This window comes from Bubalus kerabau, chromosome 2 (assembly GCF_029407905.1).
Source record: "Bubalus kerabau isolate K-KA32 ecotype Philippines breed swamp buffalo chromosome 2, PCC_UOA_SB_1v2, whole genome shotgun sequence".
Lineage (NCBI taxonomy): Eukaryota > Metazoa > Chordata > Mammalia > Artiodactyla > Bovidae > Bubalus > Bubalus kerabau.
The window spans coordinates 104,619,669-104,639,232 of NC_073625.1; the positions used below are offsets into that span (position 1 = coordinate 104,619,669).

General features: G+C 41.3%; 1 protein-coding gene across 4 annotated transcripts in view; it reads left to right on the top strand.

The window, feature by feature from the left end:
* SIDT1 (SID1 transmembrane family member 1) overlaps positions 1-19,564 on the top strand; it is a 102,581-nt gene that overhangs the window by 30,115 nt on the left and 52,902 nt on the right. For all 4 annotated transcript variants that reach the window (XM_055568203.1, XM_055568202.1, XM_055568204.1 and 1 more), the window contains exons 2-4: positions 5,266-5,387; positions 6,346-6,516; positions 15,490-15,535. In XM_055568203.1, the coding sequence (XP_055424178.1) occupies positions 5,266-5,387; positions 6,346-6,516; positions 15,490-15,535 (339 nt within the window). The remainder of the gene's footprint in view (positions 1-5,265; positions 5,388-6,345; positions 6,517-15,489; positions 15,536-19,564) is intronic.

The window sequence follows — 19,564 nt, forward strand, 5'->3', positions numbered from 1 at the left end:
CCTGGAGTTCACTCAAACTCATGTCCATTGAGTCAGTGATGCCATCCAGCCATCTCATCCTCTGTCGTCCCCTTCTCCTCCTGCCCCCAATCCCTCCCAGCATCAGGGTCTTTTCCAATGAGTCAACTCTTCGCATGAGGTGGAGTTTCAGCTTTAGTATCAGTCCTTCCAATGAACACCCAAGACTTTATCACTTAGGAAATTACAAGGGTTTTTGGAAATCTGTTTCAGGAACTGGGGGCAAAGGCCACATTTTTTTCTATTATTTTACAGTGGTATTAACATGCTGTATTGAGGTAATCAAAGGCGACACAGCCCCCTCCAAGAGAGGGACATCTGTTTATTGAATGGGATAGAGAAATATCAAGGAAGACTTGCCCAAAAAGGACATTAGGGATGAGAATGAAATTAAAAGGCCATTGTAAAGTAATTAGCCTCCAATTAAAATAACTAAATTAAAAGGGCAGATATCGGAGACATAGCCCTTTTGAGAAACAGCAAGGAATTAGGCATGTGAGGGACTACCAGGCAAATAAACTAGAGAACAAGACAGTGATTAAGAAAAGTCCTGAGTGATTCAAACCAGTGGAGAAAAGATGAACTTGTTAATAGGTGGTGTTGGGAGAACTGGAGAGCCATATTGAAAAAAAAAAAGACAAAATTAATATCATTCCTCATACCATAGACTAGTGTTAATCACAAAGGGATAGAGATTTAAGTATTAATAATATGATATCATAAAGTACTAGAAGAAAACACAGGCTTCAGCATCCTGGAGTGGTGAAAACTTTCTGGACTCTAATTCAAAATCCAAGGAAAAGACTGAGAGATGAAGTTACGTGAATCTAATCAAGCCTAACTGCCAGTCTATAAAAAATACAAGGGATAAAGGAACTTGTTTAATGACACCAAAAGGTGCAACCAACAAAATCCAGAATATGAGTGTATCAGGTTTGTACTGCTTTGTGAGCAGCTTTATTCACCAAATAAATGCCAAAAGAGTGTTGTGGTGGGGAGTGTTGCCTTTAGATTAAAAGAGATTCAAAATACTTATTAACCAAATTAAATATATGGATCTTGTTTGTATTCAAAATTTTTTTAATACTGAAAAACACAATTTTTAAATAAATGAAGAAATTCAAACACTGTTTTCTTCTGAAGTCTCTCAATCATGTCCAACTCTTTGCGAACCCATGGACTTTACAGTCCATGAAATTCTCCAGGCCAGAATACTGGAGTAGGTAGCCTTTCCCTTCTCCAGGGGATTTTCCCAACCCAGGTATTGAGCCCAGGTCTCCTGCATTGCAGGCAGATTCTTTACCAGCTGAGCCACAAGGAAAGCCCAAGAATACTGGAGTGGGTACCCTATCCCTTCTCCAGCGGATCTTCGAGACCCAGGAATTGAACCAGGGTCTCCTGCTTTGCAGGTGGATTCTTTACCAACTGAGCTATTAGGGAATCCCTGTGTTGGTATTGGATAATTTTCAAAATTACCATTAATTTTATTAAGTATGATAATGCTAATATGTTATATTAAAAAGAGGAGGCCTTATCTCTTAGAGATATGGATTGAAATATTTACAGATGAAATGGTATCATCTTTGGTATTTAAAATAATCAAAAAAAGATGTGTGTGGGAAATGGAGTTCAGTTCAGTCATGTCCAATTCTTTGTGACCCCAGGGACTGCAGCACACCAAACTTCTCTGTCCATTACCAACTCCCGGAGCTTACTCAAACTCATGTCCATTGAGTCAGTGATGCCATCCAACCATCTCATCCTCTGTCATCCCATTCTCCTCCTGCCTTCAATCTTTCCCAGCATCAGGGTCTTTTAAAGTGAATCAGTTCTTTGCATCAGGTGGCCAAAGTATTGGAGTTTCAGCTTCAGCATCAATCCTTCCAATGAATATTCAGGACTGATTTCCTTTAGGATTGACTGGTTGGATCTCCTTGCAGTCCAAGGGACTCTCAAGAGTCTTCTCCAACACCACAGTTCAAAAGCATCAATTCTTTGGCATTCAGCTTTCTTTATAGTCCAACTCTCACATTCATACATGACTACTGGAAAAACCATAGCTTTGACCAGACAGACCTTTGTTGGCAAAGTAATGTCTCTGCTTTTGAATATGCTGTCTAGGTTGGTCATAACTTTTCTTCCAAGGAGCAAGTGTCTCTTAATTTCATGACTGCAGTCACCATCTGCAGTGATTTTGGAGCCCCCCAAAATAAAATTTCACTGTTTCCACTGTTTCTCCATTTATTTGCCATGAAGTGATGGGACCAGATGCCATGATCTTAGTTTTCTGAATATTGAGTTTTAAGCCAACTTTTTCACTCTCCTCCTTCACTTTCATCAAGAGGCTCTTTAGTTCTTCTTCATTTTCTGCCATAAGGGTGGTGTCATCTGCATATCTGAGGTTATTGATATTTCTCTGGGCAATCTTGATTCCAGCTTGTGCTTCATCCAGCCCAGCATTTCTCATGATGTACTCTGCATAGAAGTTAAATAAGCAGGGTGACAATGTACAGCCTTGACGTACTCCTTTCCAGATTTGGAACCAGTCAGTTGTTCCATGTCCAGTTCTAACTGTTTGCTTCTTGACCTGCATATAGACTTCTCAGGAAACAGGTCAGGTGGTCTGAAATTCCCATCTCTTTAAGAATTTTCCACAGTTTGTTGTGATCCACACAGCATTTTCTAAAAACAACTTGAACATCTGAAAGTTCACGGTTCACGTATTGCTGAAGTCTGGCTTGGAGAATTTTGAGCATTACTTTGCTAGCGTGTGAGATGAGTGCAATTGTGGGGTAGTTTGAACATTCTTTGGCATTGCCTTTCTTTGGGATTGGAATGAAAAGGTGTAGATAAAATTAAATGGTACACTTTTAAAGATAATTATTAAAGCTGGATAAGAGTCAGACACAACTGAGTGAGTGACTGAACAGTAACAACAAAAGCTGGGTGATAAGTACATGAGTATTCATTATTCTGTTCTATCTTTTCATAAAAATACTATTCTCATTCCTTTGGAAGTAAATCTGAAAATTCTCAGATCCACTAAAGGCCTGGTAAGCAAGGATAATGCCAAGCTGAAATTGGCATCTGAGGGGGTATAGCCCTGGGGATAAGAAGACTAGATAAGGCACCATCAGTGAGGGTCAAGGACTGGACCAGGTGGGTGTCATGAATGGGGGAGGGGAGGATCTGGGTATGGACACTATGAAGTTGGTAGAAGTGGTAGAACTTGATGACCTACTGATGGAGAATGCTACAGAAGTAGGAATCAGGGATGACTCAGGCTCAGAACGGCAAGGAAATTCAGAATTTCCCTGATGGTCCAGTGGTTAAGACTCAGCACATCCACTGCAGGGGGCATGAGTTTGATTTCCGGTCAGGGAAGTTCCGCATGCTGCAATGCAGCAACCCCCTCACTCCTCCAAAAAAAAGCAAGGAAATTCAGAAGACAGTAAAGTTAGAAGTGAAGGAAGTGACAGGTTCCACTTCAGACAGTTTGTCTTTGTGCCTGTGGAACATCCAGAGCTTAGGAAAGAAGTCTGAATTAGAGACATGGTGTTGGCAATGATCAGCTGCAGCATAATTTCCATGGAAACATGTAGCATGTGGGCACAAGAAAACACTCCCTTTGTGAGCAAGCTTTCTTCTCTAATTAATAAACTGATCTTGGACTATTGTTAACATTAAAAAGCAAAACTGGCTTCATCAAGGATGATATATGAGACCCAAGTAGTAATAATCTATATTACCCATGATACCCTGTTGGCTCTCAATTTCCATTTTGAACAGGTCATAGATCTTCCGGGTTTCACTGCAAGGCTTTCTCGTTTCATTTCTTTCCCCTACTTTTTCAAGAGAACACTAAGGCTTAAATGGGCTTTACTGGTGGCTCAGATGGTAAAGCATCTGCCTGCAATGCAGGAGACTTGGGTTCAATTCCTGGGTCGGGAAGATCTCCTGGAGAAGGAAATGGCAACCCACTTCAGTACTCTTGCCTGGAGAATTCCATGGACGGAGGAGCCTGACTGTAGGCTACAGTCCATGGGGTAGCAAAGTGTCCGGACACAACTGAGAGAATTCACTTTCACTTTCAAGGCTTAAATACATTAGGGAGAAAACATCTCATATGAAAGATCAACTTTTTCTTACTTTGCCTTTTTTCTATTGTCTATAGTATAAATATTATAAACAGTGAAAACATTAGAACCATCTAGATCCAGGAGCATCATTCAATTTCCTATCTTTTAAACAACCATGATAGTTGTTTAAAACTATCCTTCTGTTTGTGTTAGTTGCTCAGTTGACTCTTTGCGATCCCATGGACTATAGCCCACCAGGCTCCTCTGTCCATGGGATTTCCCAGGCAAGAATACTAGAGTGGGTTGCCATTTCCTTCTCCAGGGAATCTTCCCCATCCAGGGATTGAACCCAGGCCTTCCGAATTGCAGGCAGATTCTTTACCATCTGAACCACCAGGGAACAAAGGAGCCGCTGGTTTAAAAAAGCATTTAGGGATTGATTACACCTTGGATAAAGGCAAAGAGAAGACTCTTCAGCCCCTATTATATCTGTGGCTAGGGGAACATCAGGCCATGTGCTAGGCTTTAACAAAACACGGCAATAACATTTTGGTTGAAAGCACAGAATGATTTTACAAGCCAAAATTAAAGTTTGTAAGCAGTTGAAGCCCTTGTAGGTCTTTTTTTTTTTTTTCCTATTTAAAGGTATTTGTATATTTACCATTTATATTCAGATAAGAGAAGCACGCTGACATCTTTCTTTTTCTGTTCTGGGCTTATTCTCCTAATCTTGTGTTGACTGCCCGATTCAAACTCTTCAGCCTGCTGTTCAACACCTCCATAATTTGGCTTCACCCAAAATGACTTAAATCAGAATTTTGAGGGTTGGATGCAGGCATCTGTTTGTTTTCTAATCTCCCCTGGGGATTGTCCGGCAGTGTTGAAACTGACTGGTTACAGTATGAATGAGGAGAAGACAGCTGGGATATTTGGAGTATCTATGAAAGTGAAAGTAGTCGCTCAGTCATGTCCAACTCTTTGTGACCCCATGGACTGTAGCCCGCCAGACCCCTCTGTCCATGGGATTCCCCAGACAAGAATACTGGAGTGGGTTATGGTCAGCAGCAAATGTAGGAACTGAAGTTTTTCAGAGCTTCTGGTGGCAGCTATGATGTACATGTCTGTGCGCGTGTGATCTGTGTTTGCTGTGTCTCTGCCCTGCTCGTAGGTGACTGCCGTGCGGGTGTACGTGAACAGCTCCTCCGAAAACCTCGACTACCCGGTCCTGGTTGTGGTTCGCCAGCAGAAAGAGGTGCTGTCCTGGCAGGTTCCTCTGCTCTTCCAAGGACTGTAAGTGGATCTTGCCTTGACAGCATCATTACATTTGTTTTCCTTCAACATCCTAGACTTCAACTGCTCTTTTCCCTAGAGAAATCAGATGTTTGACTCATTGACATAGTATGCATGCTGAGTGCAAACAGTTGACATGCTACCTGCCCTGACCGGTTCAGCTCTGTCCAGCGTCTCTCCTCTTTGATAATCTCTGATAAGAACCTAGAATTGTAGCACCTGAAGAATGTCTTGGTTGGTTAGTGGGTCATCCATGGAGGACAGGGCTAGGCCTTGCAGTCATCTTAAGTGAGTAACAGCTCCCATTCTTCACAATGTTCACCGAGTGTGCTTTCTTTATCCCATAATATTTATTGAGCATTACTAAATGATTGATGCTGGGGATACAGTGGTGGGAAACAACAATGAAGTCTCTTCCTCATGGAGTTTCTATTTTCTCAGGGGACACTATATAGGGCATTAGAGCACTAGCAAGAACAAACCAGAAAGCATGCAGACATGGGCACAGAGCACAGTGTGAGATCATTCGGAGGTTAAGAATGTGAGGACTGAAATACTTCTCTGATGCCTTGACTCGGACTCTGGGGCTTTCTTTGTATTCGTTTAGCAAAGGCTTAAAGAGTGGCAAAATGGAATCAGGTTGTTTTATCAGAACAGTTTCCCTTCCAAAATCTGATTAATTTTCTGATTTAATTAGGAGGGTGATGCAGTGATGCAGACACAGCCTAAGTGAACTGGTCGGCACTCAGCAGTCCCCATATCTGTGTTATAATGTCACACAATTCTGTGCCAAGTACTTTAGCTGTAAAAATCACCGTCGGTGGGTCCAGTATGAAGTTTTAAATATAAGGACCTGGAAAGAAATTCAGAGAGAACTGAAAGGAAATGTTTGTTTCCCTGCTTGTTCATTGAGTGTCCTTTTCCTTCTCTCTGGTTTTCCCTCCCCTGGCTGCTGCAGATACCAGAGGAGCTACAACTACCAAGAAGTGAGCCGTACCCTTTGCCCCTCCGAAGCAACCAATGAAACAGGACCTCTGGAGCAACTGATATTTGTAGATGTCGCATCCATGGCGCCCCTGGGTGCCCAGTACAAACTGCTGGTCACCAAGCTCAAGCACTTCCAGCTGCAGTAAGCAGGACTCCTTGTGGCCTTTCTGTGTTCGCCTGTCTGCTCTTCCTGTGCTGTGCATGCTTGGCCCTGCTTCCTCCCCCCCAGATCAGCACTCCAGAAGGAAGTCAGCCACTTGGAGTATTGTCTGTGCACCTTCGGAACTCCCTTGCTCACAGCTGGGCAGCAGGGCCTTAATCTGTGCAACAAGGGGGCAGAAGGGGACTGGAGCAGAGGGGAGAGTGGTGGACCCGACAGGCGTATCCGTTCCTGGGGGTCTGTGCGGACCCCCTCCTGTCTGCCATCCAAGCTAGAGTGATGTCCACGCACTAGTGTGGGTAGTTCTGTGTTCCTTACCAGTGCCACTTTGCTGAAGGCAGTTTTAGTTTTGTTTTAAGGAGGATCTTAAGCTGGTTTTCTCGTGCTTATTACTATTCCAGTTTTCTCTTTCTGGTTAGGAATGTATACAGACTGAAAATAATATTTTTTGTGGCTTTGTCCTGTGTGTAAAAAACTTAATGACTGCTTCCTCCTTCTCCTTGCACTACTGTCTTCTGAAACCAAATCAGTCAGGATACATCATCTCAAATCGTTGACCTTAGACATGGAGTAAAGTGGAGGGCATTGTCTCCAAAGCATCTGTTCCCTCTCAGAGGTTACTCGTAAAATATTGCATAAATCTGTGTGAAAAGGTAAACAGAAAGGCTAAGGTTATTCCTTAGTAAGGTCAAAAACTTCAGGGAGTTTCCTGTCCCATCCTACTCTAAGCTCAAGGGTTCTCAAGGGTTCAAACCATTTCCTCCCTTTTCAGTGTTCTAAGGAAACTTTTAAAAATATATCATCAAATTGCTTATATTAAAATTTTCATTTGTACTCATCAAAAGGTATCATTAAGAGAACAGAAAGACAAGCCATAGACTGGAGCATATGTTTCCAACACACATAAGAAAGGACTCATACACAGAATACATAAAGAACCTCTACAAATCAATAAGAAAACACTGGCAAGATTTTGGTTGCCATCTCCAGTATCACCCATCCTTCTGTGGCTCTGGCTTCTTCTGGTTGAGGATCTTAGAGCCTACAAGTCTGAGCATTGTTCAGGTTCAGACTCCATTTCAGTGGAGTGAATAGGTTTTCTGAGGCAAAAATGAGGAGACCTCAGGGCCAGAAACTACTTGAGAAAACAATCCCAACTCTGACCTCTCACTGGAACTTTGGGGCAGAGTCAGAAGAATCTCAGAAGGAGAATTAATGCTTATATTTACCCAATGAAAATGAACAACATATCATATGTGATGGGTTTTCTAAATCCCATTAGTCTTACTTGGCATATGTGAGTCCATTTATATGTTGCTTACAAGAGTACAATCTTTAAAAAAAAATGTATGAATGTAAATAAAAGACAGTAAAAGAAATATCATGCTGATACTAAATAAAAGAAAGTCAATATACTATATCATATTATACGAGATATTCCTTAATGCAAAACGCATTATTAGCTATAGAGAAATGTATTTTTCAGCTTATTTTTCTGATCAGAATGTTCTGCTCTATTATAAAACTCTCTTTCAATTTTCTCAGGCAGTTTATTCTGAAGTCTGTAGCCAGTGGAGTTGCTAATAGCAATCAGATATTTATCTTGGTCTTCTCTGTACCCTGTGACGGTGTATATATACCTGGACATAGATGGACAGATGGATTAATGAATGTTCAGAAGGATGGAGAAGTAGTTAGAGCATTTTACAAGTCCCTCCATTAACTGCAGAGTAAAAAAAGTGATGTGATGATTTCAAGAGCAAAGAACCACCTACCTACCCCACCAAAAAGGCAGAAAAACATCAATTATAGCAGTATTTAAGAGGGAGGTTTGATCATTATAGTGTATATATTTTTAATAGACTCTCCATGTGATTCTAACGTGCAGCCAGAGTTGAGAACAACTACCTTTAAGCAATTTCTAAATGTGGTTCTTGTGTTTGTTTTAATATTTAAATTTATTTGTGATATTAAACAGTATGGGAATGCGTGCTCATAATCTGAAGGACGTGGCACACATTGCTTGAACAGAGGGCATTTTGAGCTTCAGAGAAGCCCTGCATCTACTAATTGGCCTCTGTGTGTCTAACCTGTCACTATCACTTGGTAGCAGTGTACTTGAATCCTAGGACTGGTATCTCTAAGGCTAATTAGACGCTTTGGAGAACTGAATTCTCTGAAACTGAAATCATAAGGTCACAAGTCTGCGAGTGTTAATGAATGATTCCCATGTAGTGAAACTGCGAATGTATTCTCACATTGTTTTTTGTTTCTGCCTCTCACAATGTGACTTGACTTCAGCAACCAGACATTCAAGACTGTTTCAAAATGTACATAGTTACAAGAGCTTTTCTGAGACTAAGATAAGCCAGAGAAGGGATGTCCCTTCCTGCCTGGCCCTGGATTGTCCCACACCAGCCTTGCTGTGTGTTAGTCATTCAGTTGTGTCTAACTCTTTGCAACCCCATGGATAGTAGCCTGCCAGGCTCCTCTGCCTATGGAATTCTCCAGGCAAGAATACAGGAGTGGTTAGCCATTTCCTTCTCCAAGGGATCTTCCCGACCCAGGGATAGAACCAGGGATCCTGCATTGCTGGAAACCCAGAAATCCAGAGAATGATGGATCAGGCAAGAGCTGAGGTCTGGGGACATCTGGACTCTAGGTATTGAGAGAAATACTGAAGAATTAACTCAACTTTCCTTACATTGAAGTTTCTCTTGTATGTTTTTCTGTGTCAGACTAGAAGGTACATGAAACATATCCTGGGATTTTTTTTTCTCGAATTATAAATTTCAAGAATAGAGGGACATTTGGGGATTGAACTCACCCATTTCATTTTTTACAGATGAGCAAACTGATGCCCAGAGAGGTTAAGTGATTTGTACACACTCACACAGCTGAGAAAGGGCAACATCAAGACTAGATTTGACTCTGACTTGCAGTTCTGAGTTCTTCCCACTATAACATGCTATTTCTACTTTCTGTTTTAAAACTGCCTTCTGAATTTTTGTTGACCTAAAAATGTTTCTCGATTCCAAGAAGCATTTCTTTATTTAAATCCAACTTAAAAAATAAAATTATGCTTTAAAACATTACTCCTCGCTGTCTTAACTCTCCTGCACCTGTCTCCACACACACACGTGCGCGCACACACACACACACACACCAGTTTTTCCCTCACTCCTTTTCCCAGACACCATTGCTCTGGTGTTCAGTGTGCCAGAGTGTGATGCTGCAGACAGGGAAGAGCAGAAGGCTGCAGGAACAGGCAGACACCTGACCCTGGGGTGGGAGGAGCTTGGAAGGGCCGTTAAGAAATTTAGACAGTTGTCTAAATTGTCATAGGTGTGTGGATTTCAAGGGGGCAAGACTGGAGGCAGAGAAATTAAAAGGACTGATGCTGTGATCAAGATAAATAATATGGAGATGAATGGAAGAATTTGGAGGTGAAGTTGACAAAGCTTGATTGAATATTTGGGGTGAGGGAAATGGGAGAGTCAAGGATGACCATATAACTTGTAGATGGCGGTGCCTCTAAGAGAAAATGAGAATTTTGAGGAGGGAAGGAAGAGATGATAAGTTCATGCTGAACTTGAAGTGCAGTACCCAGCAGAGTGTCACATGTACACCAGCGCAGTGCTCAGGAGAGAGGGCTGAGCAACACAGCGCCCACCGAAGAGAAGCTTCACGTGGAAGGCTGGGCCATGTGGTGCCCAGGGCAGAGTTACAGGAGACAAGGGGAGAAGCAGGCAGTACCCCATCCTTGCTCTTTGAGATCTTTATTCTGTACCAAGGAGTTTAGACTTCACCTTGCAGATTATGGAAGCCACTAATGAATCTGATCTTTGAGATGATTTTAGTAGCCATGTGGAAGATGAATTGGAGAGGCAGGGGTAGAGGCACATAGGCAAATGAAAACTTACTTGAATAGAGAGGAATAAAAAAATTATCAGGACCTGAATATATTATGGCAGCAACAAAGTTGTAATGGAGAAAAAGAGTCAAATAACACACATGGGGACAATTTACAAATCCAAACACTACATGTGGCATGATCAAACAAGGAGGGGACATATGTATACCTACAACTGATTCATGTTGATGTTTGACGAAAAACAACAAAACTCTGCAAAGCAATTATCCTTCAATTAAAAAATAAATTTAAATTTAAAAAATACAGTCTTGTATGAGTACTTGAATCCTTCAACCCTCCGGTAGCCTCTAAGTGGGCTCTTGAGTCTGTTTTGAGAGGGAGTTTGCAGTGTGCTAGCGCAGCTTCTATGCTGTAAATAACAATAGATTTTTGAGGAAATGGATGAGTGAAGAGGCTTTTAGACCATTTTGTTATGCGTCATCCTATGTAATTGCCCTTTGATATTTGGGGTAGAGTACATAATGATTTACATTGCTTTTCATGTTTATTTGTTTGTTTTCTTATTGGATGTTACTTGAGCAAAGACAGTGCTTCATACTAATAGAATCAGTAAGACAGAGTGAGCAGTAGTTGTGGAGGGGAATCCAAGAGGACTCCAACAATGATATCAGAAGTCAGGTGAGGCTTATGGACAGACGTGGCAGATAAGGGTCAAGGAAAGGGGAGTACATTCCATTTTGATCATATATGGAGTTTGAGATGCCTTGAGGGACAGTGAAGTGCAGAAGCCCAGCAGAGAAACACTCTTCAGTGAGTGGAGGTCTGGAAGTAGCCCTGGGCTGAATGTGGAGACTTGTGATTCTCTGGCATTGTTGCAGCAACTGTGTGTGTGTGTGTGTGTGCAGATGCATACATACATACATATATGTGAGATTTTTATGGCAATTATAACATATGGTTATACATATATGAATGAAGATATATATGGTTAAGGAAAATGAGGAGATCAAAAACAGGACTGTGGGTCAGATCCTCACGTAAGGGATGCTCTGAGAAACAGGAACTCTCAGAAGAAGCTGAGTCGGCATGGGCAGATGTATGAGAGAAAACCCAGGAAAGCAGATGCCACAGAGCCCATGGGAGGCAAAGTTCGAAGGCAGAAGGTGTGGTAGTCAGTGTCAAATGTCACAAAGAGGGAAAGAACATTAGGGATTAAGTCACTGGATTTAGCCAAGAGGAGGTGACTGGCAACCTCAGGGAGATGGTAGGGAAAGAACCCTGACAGCAGTGGGGAGAGGAAAGGGTGAATGAGGGATGGGAGCACAGCACCCTGCGACGAGGCTGGTCTGTGAAGAAGAGGGACGATACAGAATGACATCAAAGGAGGGAAATCCAGGGGAAAGAGCACAACTTTGTTGGGGGCATTTGTTTGTTATTTATTTTGAAAATGGTTGAGACTACAGTATGTTTATAAACCAAGGAGAAGCAAGGCAAATAAAGTTTATAGGACAGTTGGATTTTTGTAGAAGCAAAGTCCCAGAGAAGAGAAGAAAGGACAGAATTTAGCACATGCGTGGAGAGTTTATCCTCTGACCAGAGCCATGAGGTGGAGGGCTACAGATGGTGGAGGGCTGTGGGGAGATTTGTGGTAAACAAAGTCAGTTCATGACAGATGGCAGGAGATAACAGGAAACGATACTCTGAAGTCCATAGTCCAGGTGAATAACCAGTGTAATTTCCTTCGACAAACAAAGGGAGGGTTTTGAATCCCCACTCTGCTCTGTGCTAGGGACTTGCTGTCATATAATAAGATGAATATGAATCTCACAGTCTTCTCTGTACTCACCTTAAAAAATGACTTAGCTTTTGGCTTTGTCTTTCCACTGATCCTTTCTCCCCATCTCCCTTTCCTTGTCCTGTTTCATTACCTCCTGCTCTCTCTCTCTCTCTCTCCCTTCCCCATGGACCCCTCTCCCCTCTTCTCCCATCTCTCTTGACTCCTCTGTTCTTTTTCTCTTTCACTCTTCCTCAAGCTAGCCACAGTGAGGAAACAAAGTTAGTTTTTAGGTTTTCTTATTTATTAGGTAAACATTTGTTTCCTGTGTTTATTTTTTTTCAAACAAATAAGTCGAAAATTATACACTTCCTTCTCTAAAACTGAAGGTGTACATGTGTCTCAATTAGACTTGTTCTGTTGTTTAATGACCCCTGATAAAATAAGCCTTCTCCACCTCTGCTGGAGGCCGATGGGGAAGGAAGCAGAACCTTTCATCTGCAACAGGCACCGTGTTTATTTTGCACACACTGTTGACTCCAGGAGAAAGAGGAGATTACATGGGATAGTCTTAAGGAAAATAATATGTTTTCAAAGTTTATATGTATTGTACTAGTAAAGAAAACAGAAAGAACAAGGGGGAAAAACACAGAAAATTCCTATCCATGTCCACACAATTCAATGTCTTAACTGGAATGCAAATGATAGGGGAGAATTTAAAAACAAATTTCTGGCCAAAGAAAACTGTTTGCTTCTGGAAATCTTAACCTGTCTGTTGCCAGCCAAGAAAACCACTGTCCTTTTCGTTCCCCTGACCTGGTAACAGACAGAACTGAGGGCCCGTGTTGCCCTGGTAACTGCAGATGACATTCCCCATGCTGCAGAGAGCCATGCACAGCATGTGGTTTCTGACTCTGGCTGTGGAGTCTCAGAGCACACACAGAGCTGGATTTGACACCAACTTCAGCTTCTTTACTTGACGTAAGGTCATGTGTTATTAACCATGCTTCAGCAGAACCAACCCTTGACTCTAATGATGATTTCTATTGAGAGTGGATATATATATAAATTGTATCTATTGCTAAATTCTAAGTCTAGTCTGCTAATGGCCTAAATTGTTTGTCATTACCTTTAGAAACAGTGCTCAAAATCTGTGACTTCTAAACAACGCCTCCAATTACAAACTTCATGCTTCAGATGTCCTGACATGCCCTTTCTAAAGGAATCCTTAGTGAAAATGTTTAACGGTTTAATTTTTATAAAAGTAAAAATTAGGAGTGGATAAAACAAGACTCTTTAGAGAGCACCGGGGGATGAAGCTGTGGAGGGGCCCCAGAAGTTCAGGTTTCCAGAAGTGCAAGTCACACTGAAGGGCTGGGATCATGCCATTCTCCTGATGCAGGCATTGAGAGTACAGTGAGTATGTGTGAGTGATCCTCACAATTAAAGATGAGACAAGAACCAGAAAGAACAAAAGCCCCAAACAGCCCTTGCATGACTACAGAGAAGACTTACTCTGTTTTTGCATTTTCCAGTCTCTTGAACTGTTCACATGTGTCCTTTCCAATAGCACTCTATGTTACAAATGTATATTTCCCACATCCTCCTCACACTCTCCACAGTGCTGGATCACTGCTGTCTTTCACAGAAGACGCAAATATCTAATAAAATAATTTCTAGAAAATTGATAATTGAAAAGAAAATAGCTTCATTATATTCTTTTGGTGGTATGTGCATTTTAAGAAGGGTCTTAGAAGGCAATGCCTAACCCAAAGAAGACCCATCTTGGAGGGAAATGTAGACAACTGTGGGGTGTTTGGGGCAGGAAGAGCATACTCCTCTCCCTAGAGACCCTCCCATGGTGATTATCTATTCATCATGTTTTTTAAAAAGTGATATTTTTGCCATCAGATCGGATCAGATCAGTCGCTCAGTCGTGTCTGACTCTTTGCGACCCCATGAATCATCGCAGCACGCCAGGCCTCCCTGTCCATCACCAACTCCCGGAGTTCACTGAGACTCACGTCCATCGAGTCAGTGATGCCATCCAGCCATCTCATCCTCTGTCGTCCCCTTCTCCTCCTGCCTCCAATCCCTCCCAGCATCAGAGTCTTTTCCAATGAGTCAACTCTTCGCATGAGGTGGCCAAAGTACTGGAGTTTCAGCTTTAGCATCATTTCCTCCAAAGAAATCCCAGGGCTGATCTCCTTCAGAATGGACTGGTTGGATCTCCTTGCAGTCCAAGGGACTCTCAAGAGTCTTCTCCAACACCACAGTTCAAAAGCATCAATTCTTCGGTACTCAGCCTTCTTCACAGTCCAACTCTCACATCCATACATGACCACCGGAAAAACCATAGCCTTGACTAGACGAAACTTTGTTGGCAAAGTAATGTCTCTGCTTTTGAATATGCTATCTAGGTTGGTCATAACGTTCCTTCCAAGGAGTAAGCATCTTTTAATTTCATGGCTGCAGTCACCATCTGCAGTGATTTTGGAGCCCAGAAAAATAAAGTCTGACACTGTTTCCACCGTTTCCCCATCTATTTCCCATGAAGTGATGGGACCGGATGCCATGATCTTCATTTTCTGAATGTTGAGCTTTAAGCCAACTTTTGCACTCTCCACTTTCACTTTCATCAAGAGGCTTTTTAGTTCCTCTTCACTTTCTGCCATAAGGGTGGTGTCATCTGCATATCTGAGGTTATTGATATTTCTCCTGGCAATCTTGATTCCAGCTTGTGTTTCTTCCAGTCCAGCGTTTCTCATGATGTACTCTGCATAGAAGTTAAATAAGCAGGATGACAATATACAGCCTGGACGTACTCCTTTTCCTATTTGGAACCAGTCTGTTGTTCCATGTCCAGTTCTAACTGTTGTCATAGATACATCAAAATTATTTTTAAGTTCTATCTGAATTATGCAAAAGAACCTCAAGCTTTCTTTTCCTCTCTCTTTCAGCCCACTTCTGACACCTAAAACCTATAGTTGAGTGTAAAATCTTAAGAGAATCTGAAGACAAATGTGTCTATAAAAGTCAAAGTACTTATTTGTATAGGTATAACTTTATGGGTTTATTTTTATAAAGACATAAAATTGATCCCTTCCCCACCTTGATCATTCTTGACAGCTGAAACCACCAAGTTCCCATGTAGTGTACTTTGTCACTTTATGGGCCCAGACAGAACTGCTTTGTCAAAGGGTAGGGCTTTTCTTGCATCTAGTTTGAGATTTTTTTTAAGAAATAACTTTTGCTTGCTAACTTATGCTTTTCTTTCACTTTTCCCCCTTTTTCTTGTATTTCTCAGGACAAATGTTGCCTTTCACTTCACTGCCAGCCCCTCTCAACCTCAGGTAAGTGAAGGCTTCAAAGTTATCATGATTCTTACCTCAAGAAACCATGGTAACAGGTTGAGTTAGCATGTGGTGTTGCCCTTAATCTTTTACAACTTGAGCTATATTTGTATTTTTGGAATGTGGTTCTTATAACTGAGATTTTAGACACATCATTAACCTTATCACTTGAACTGGTATGAAATGGGAGGCATGACATGTTTACAGATACTCCTTTGCTTAACCTTCATTCATCAAACTGTGGGCCAACTAGGCACACCAGGTACAGTGTTAAGCTGTATTAGGTGTCAGGGATAAAAAGATGAAGAGAGGTACAACATCTGCCTGCATGGACCTTATAATTAGGATGGGGATGGGGAGACGGAGAGTGGAAGGCCACCACTAAACAGATACAAAAGTAAACAACTGATCTGGAAAATATAACAAAAATGAGACAGATTTTAATATCTACAGTGTTATGGATAAAATTCATTACTCCCATCATTAAGAAAGAACAGGTATGCTGACAAAAATTATCAGAAGATTTAGATACTTGGGTTATGCTCTCCACTAGGCCATAATCTTAAACCAAATAAACAGATTAGAACTTTGACTGATTCAGGCTGCTTTTCTAGTGATACTGCTAGCTACTTTCCTTTTTCCTTTCATAGATTCTGAAAGAGTAAGGTTCATGCAATAGCCAAGTTTAAAGCAGATTTACTTAATGTCCGGATGTTTCTTGTAAATTTTCAGTAGGCTGCAATACAACTTTGGTCAAAAGTGGCCTTGGATATACTAGAACTGGGATTAACATATTGTATAGATGCTGTTGTAAATCTATCACAATCACTTGTGAGCTGGTGAACCAGTTCTCAGAGAGAAGCCCTGTTTTGTAGTTTGCCCATTTCTGCAGTGTAAATACCTCCACCCCGGCCGATTTCAGACTGCCATCATGACATCACTGGACACAGAGATGGAAATCCACGTGCACAGTCAGCTCCCCAAACCTGCCAAAGCCGACACCCGCACACCTTTAAGAGTCACACGTCCCATCAGTAAAGTCTCCACGTGCATGTATGCTGCCACCCAGAGACAGAAGAGGCTACAGACCCACAGTCCACTGACCACAAAGTATCGGTCACCTAATTCATGAAATGTTTCAAAGCACCAATTGAGAGGTGCAATGGGAGGTATCTAGATAGGAAGGGAAAAACTTGCACCCCAACTGCAGAAAGAGTACAGTCTAATAGTCCAGTCCAGAGTCCTGAATGTCGTGATGTACTCTGTAGACTGAAAACCAGTGATGATTATATATTGCAGCTTCTTTCCATTAAAAAAAATTATTAAACACTAAAGTCCAAACAATTTGTATAAAAATTACAAACTAGAGTAAAAAATACCTAGAAAAACTCATGAAACAAAATAGAAATTCTTTGACACCTATAAGGTCTTATTTTACTCATAACTGTTCCCATTTTGGCCTATATTTTATATCTTCTTCAACTGTAGGAAAAAATTTCTGTACCTTTAAATTCACCCAAACTATTGGGTGAATTTAGACTCAGACAATCTGCATCATCACTGCCTGCCTCTGTTCCTATAGTTAGAAGCAGGTTACAGAAACTGGTGAGGTAATCAGGACTTAAGAAGGTGATTTTTAGCCTCAGTTCCAGGCATTGCTTTAGATCCTTGTCATTTGCTTCTTTCTGGTAAAAGTACATTATCAAGGCAAAGGGTTTATTTACCTGGGACTTATGGTAACTTAGAGATAAAGAAAACTGGTGGGACTTTGCTGGTGATTCTTCCAGTGGTTAAGAATCTGCCTGCCAATGCAGGGGACACGGGTTTGATCCCTGGTCCGGGAAGGTTCCACATGCCTTGGGGCAACTAACCTCCTGCGCCATAACTGCTGAAGCCCTCGTGCCCCAGAGCCCGTGCTCCACAACAGAAGTTACCTCAGTGAGAAGCCCACACACTGCAGCTAGAGAGTAGCCTCCACTCGCCACAACCAGAGAAAGCCCGCATGTAGCAACAAAGGCCCAGCACAGCCAAGTAATTAAATAAATAAAATTTAAAGCAATTTACAAAAAAAGAAGATTGGTAATACTTTGGCATATAGATAAGACTTCAGTAGAGGTCTACAGCTTGCACAAAACTAACTCCTAGAATATATAGGAATATATATGACATTCATTTTCATTACTGCTAATAGTAGCCATAATAATGCTTTTGAGGTAACAAAGTATGGTTTCCCTAAGAACCAAGAACACATGTTGGGAATTCCAGAGTATTCACCTTTGGAAGAGCCCTGTATTCTATGTATTTGAATCAAGCTCCAAAATAAAAGCGCAAAATGAAGTGGGTTCTTGAGAGCATTGCCATCTGTTACAAGGAATGAGCAGACTTCCAAACAGTAGCATTAATGACACTCTTTAATCTTAAGATAATTTTTCCCCACTTGGAAGGTTTTGGATTGTTGAAAAGTTCTATTTTCATTGCTCTGGTTCTCAGGATAAGATTAGTAAAGAGGATGAGGGAATGCAAAATGAAGTTTTAATGGGTTTGCCACTCCTTCAAAGTGATATATTTACTAATGCCTGGATATGGGGGCTTTTTTGTTTGGTTTCCTCAAAGTTTTTTTTTTTTTTTTAATGGAGGCTACTTACTTTACAATATTGTAGTGGTTTTTGCCATACATTGACATGAATCAGCCATGGGCGTACATGTGTTCCCCATCCTGAACTCCCCTCCCACTTGCCTCCCCATCCCATCCCTCTGGGTCATCCCAGTGCACCAGCCCTGAGCACCCTGTCTCATGCATTGAGCCTGGACTGGTGATCTATTTCACATATGATAATATACATGTTTCAATGCTATTCTCCCAAATCATCCCACCCTCGCCTTCTCCCACAGAGTCCAAAAGACTGTTCTATACATCTGTGTCTCTTTTGCCGTCTCGCATATAAGGTTATCGTTACCATCTTTCTAAATTCCATATATATTAGTTAGTATACTGTACTGGTGTTTTTCTTTCTAACTTACTTCACTCTGTATAATAGGCTCCAGTTTCATCCACCTCATTAGAATTGATTCAAATGTATTATTTTTAATGCCTGAGTAATATTCCATTGTGTATATGTACCACAACTTTCTTATCCATCCATCTGCTGATGGACATCTAGGTTGCTTCCATGTCCTGGTTATTATAAACAGTGCTGTGGTGAACATTGGGGTACACGTGTCTCTTTCAATTCTGGTTTCTTTGGTGTGTATGCCCAGCAGTGGGATTGCTGGGTCGTATGGCAGTTCTATTTCCAGTTTTTAAAGGAACCTCCACACTGTTCTCCATAGTGGCTGTACTAGTTTGCATTCCCACCAAAAGTGTAAGAGGGTTCCCTTTTCTCCACATCCTCTCTGGCATTTATTACTTGTAGACTTTTGGATAGTTTCCATTCTGACCGGCGTGAGATGGTACCTCATCATGGTTTTGATTTGCATTTCTCTGATAATGAGTGATGTTGAGCATTTTTCATGTGTTTGTTAGCCATCGGTATGTCTTCTCTGGAGAAATGTCTGTTTAGTTCTTTGGCTTATTTTTTGATTGGGTCGTTTATTTTTCTGGAATTGAGCTGCAGGAGTTGTATATTTTTGAGATTAATTCTTTGTCAGTTGCTTCGTTTGCTATTATTTTCTCCCATTCTGAAGGCTGTCTTTTCACCTTGCTTATAGTTTCCTTCGTTGTGCAAAAGCTTTTAAGTTTAATTATGTCCCATTTGTTTATTTTTGCTTTTATTTGCATTACTCTGGGAGGTGGGTCATAGAGGATCCTGCTGTTATTTATGTCAAAGAGTGTTTTGCCTATGTTTTCCTCTAGGAGTTTTATAGTTTCTGGTCTTACATTTAGATCTTTAATCCATTTTGAGTTTATTTTTGTGTATGGTGTTAGAAAGTGTTCTACTTTCGTTCTTTTACAAGTGGCTGATCAGTTTTCCCAGCACCACTTGTTAAAGAGATTGTCTTTTCTCCATTGTATATTCTTGCCTCCTTTGT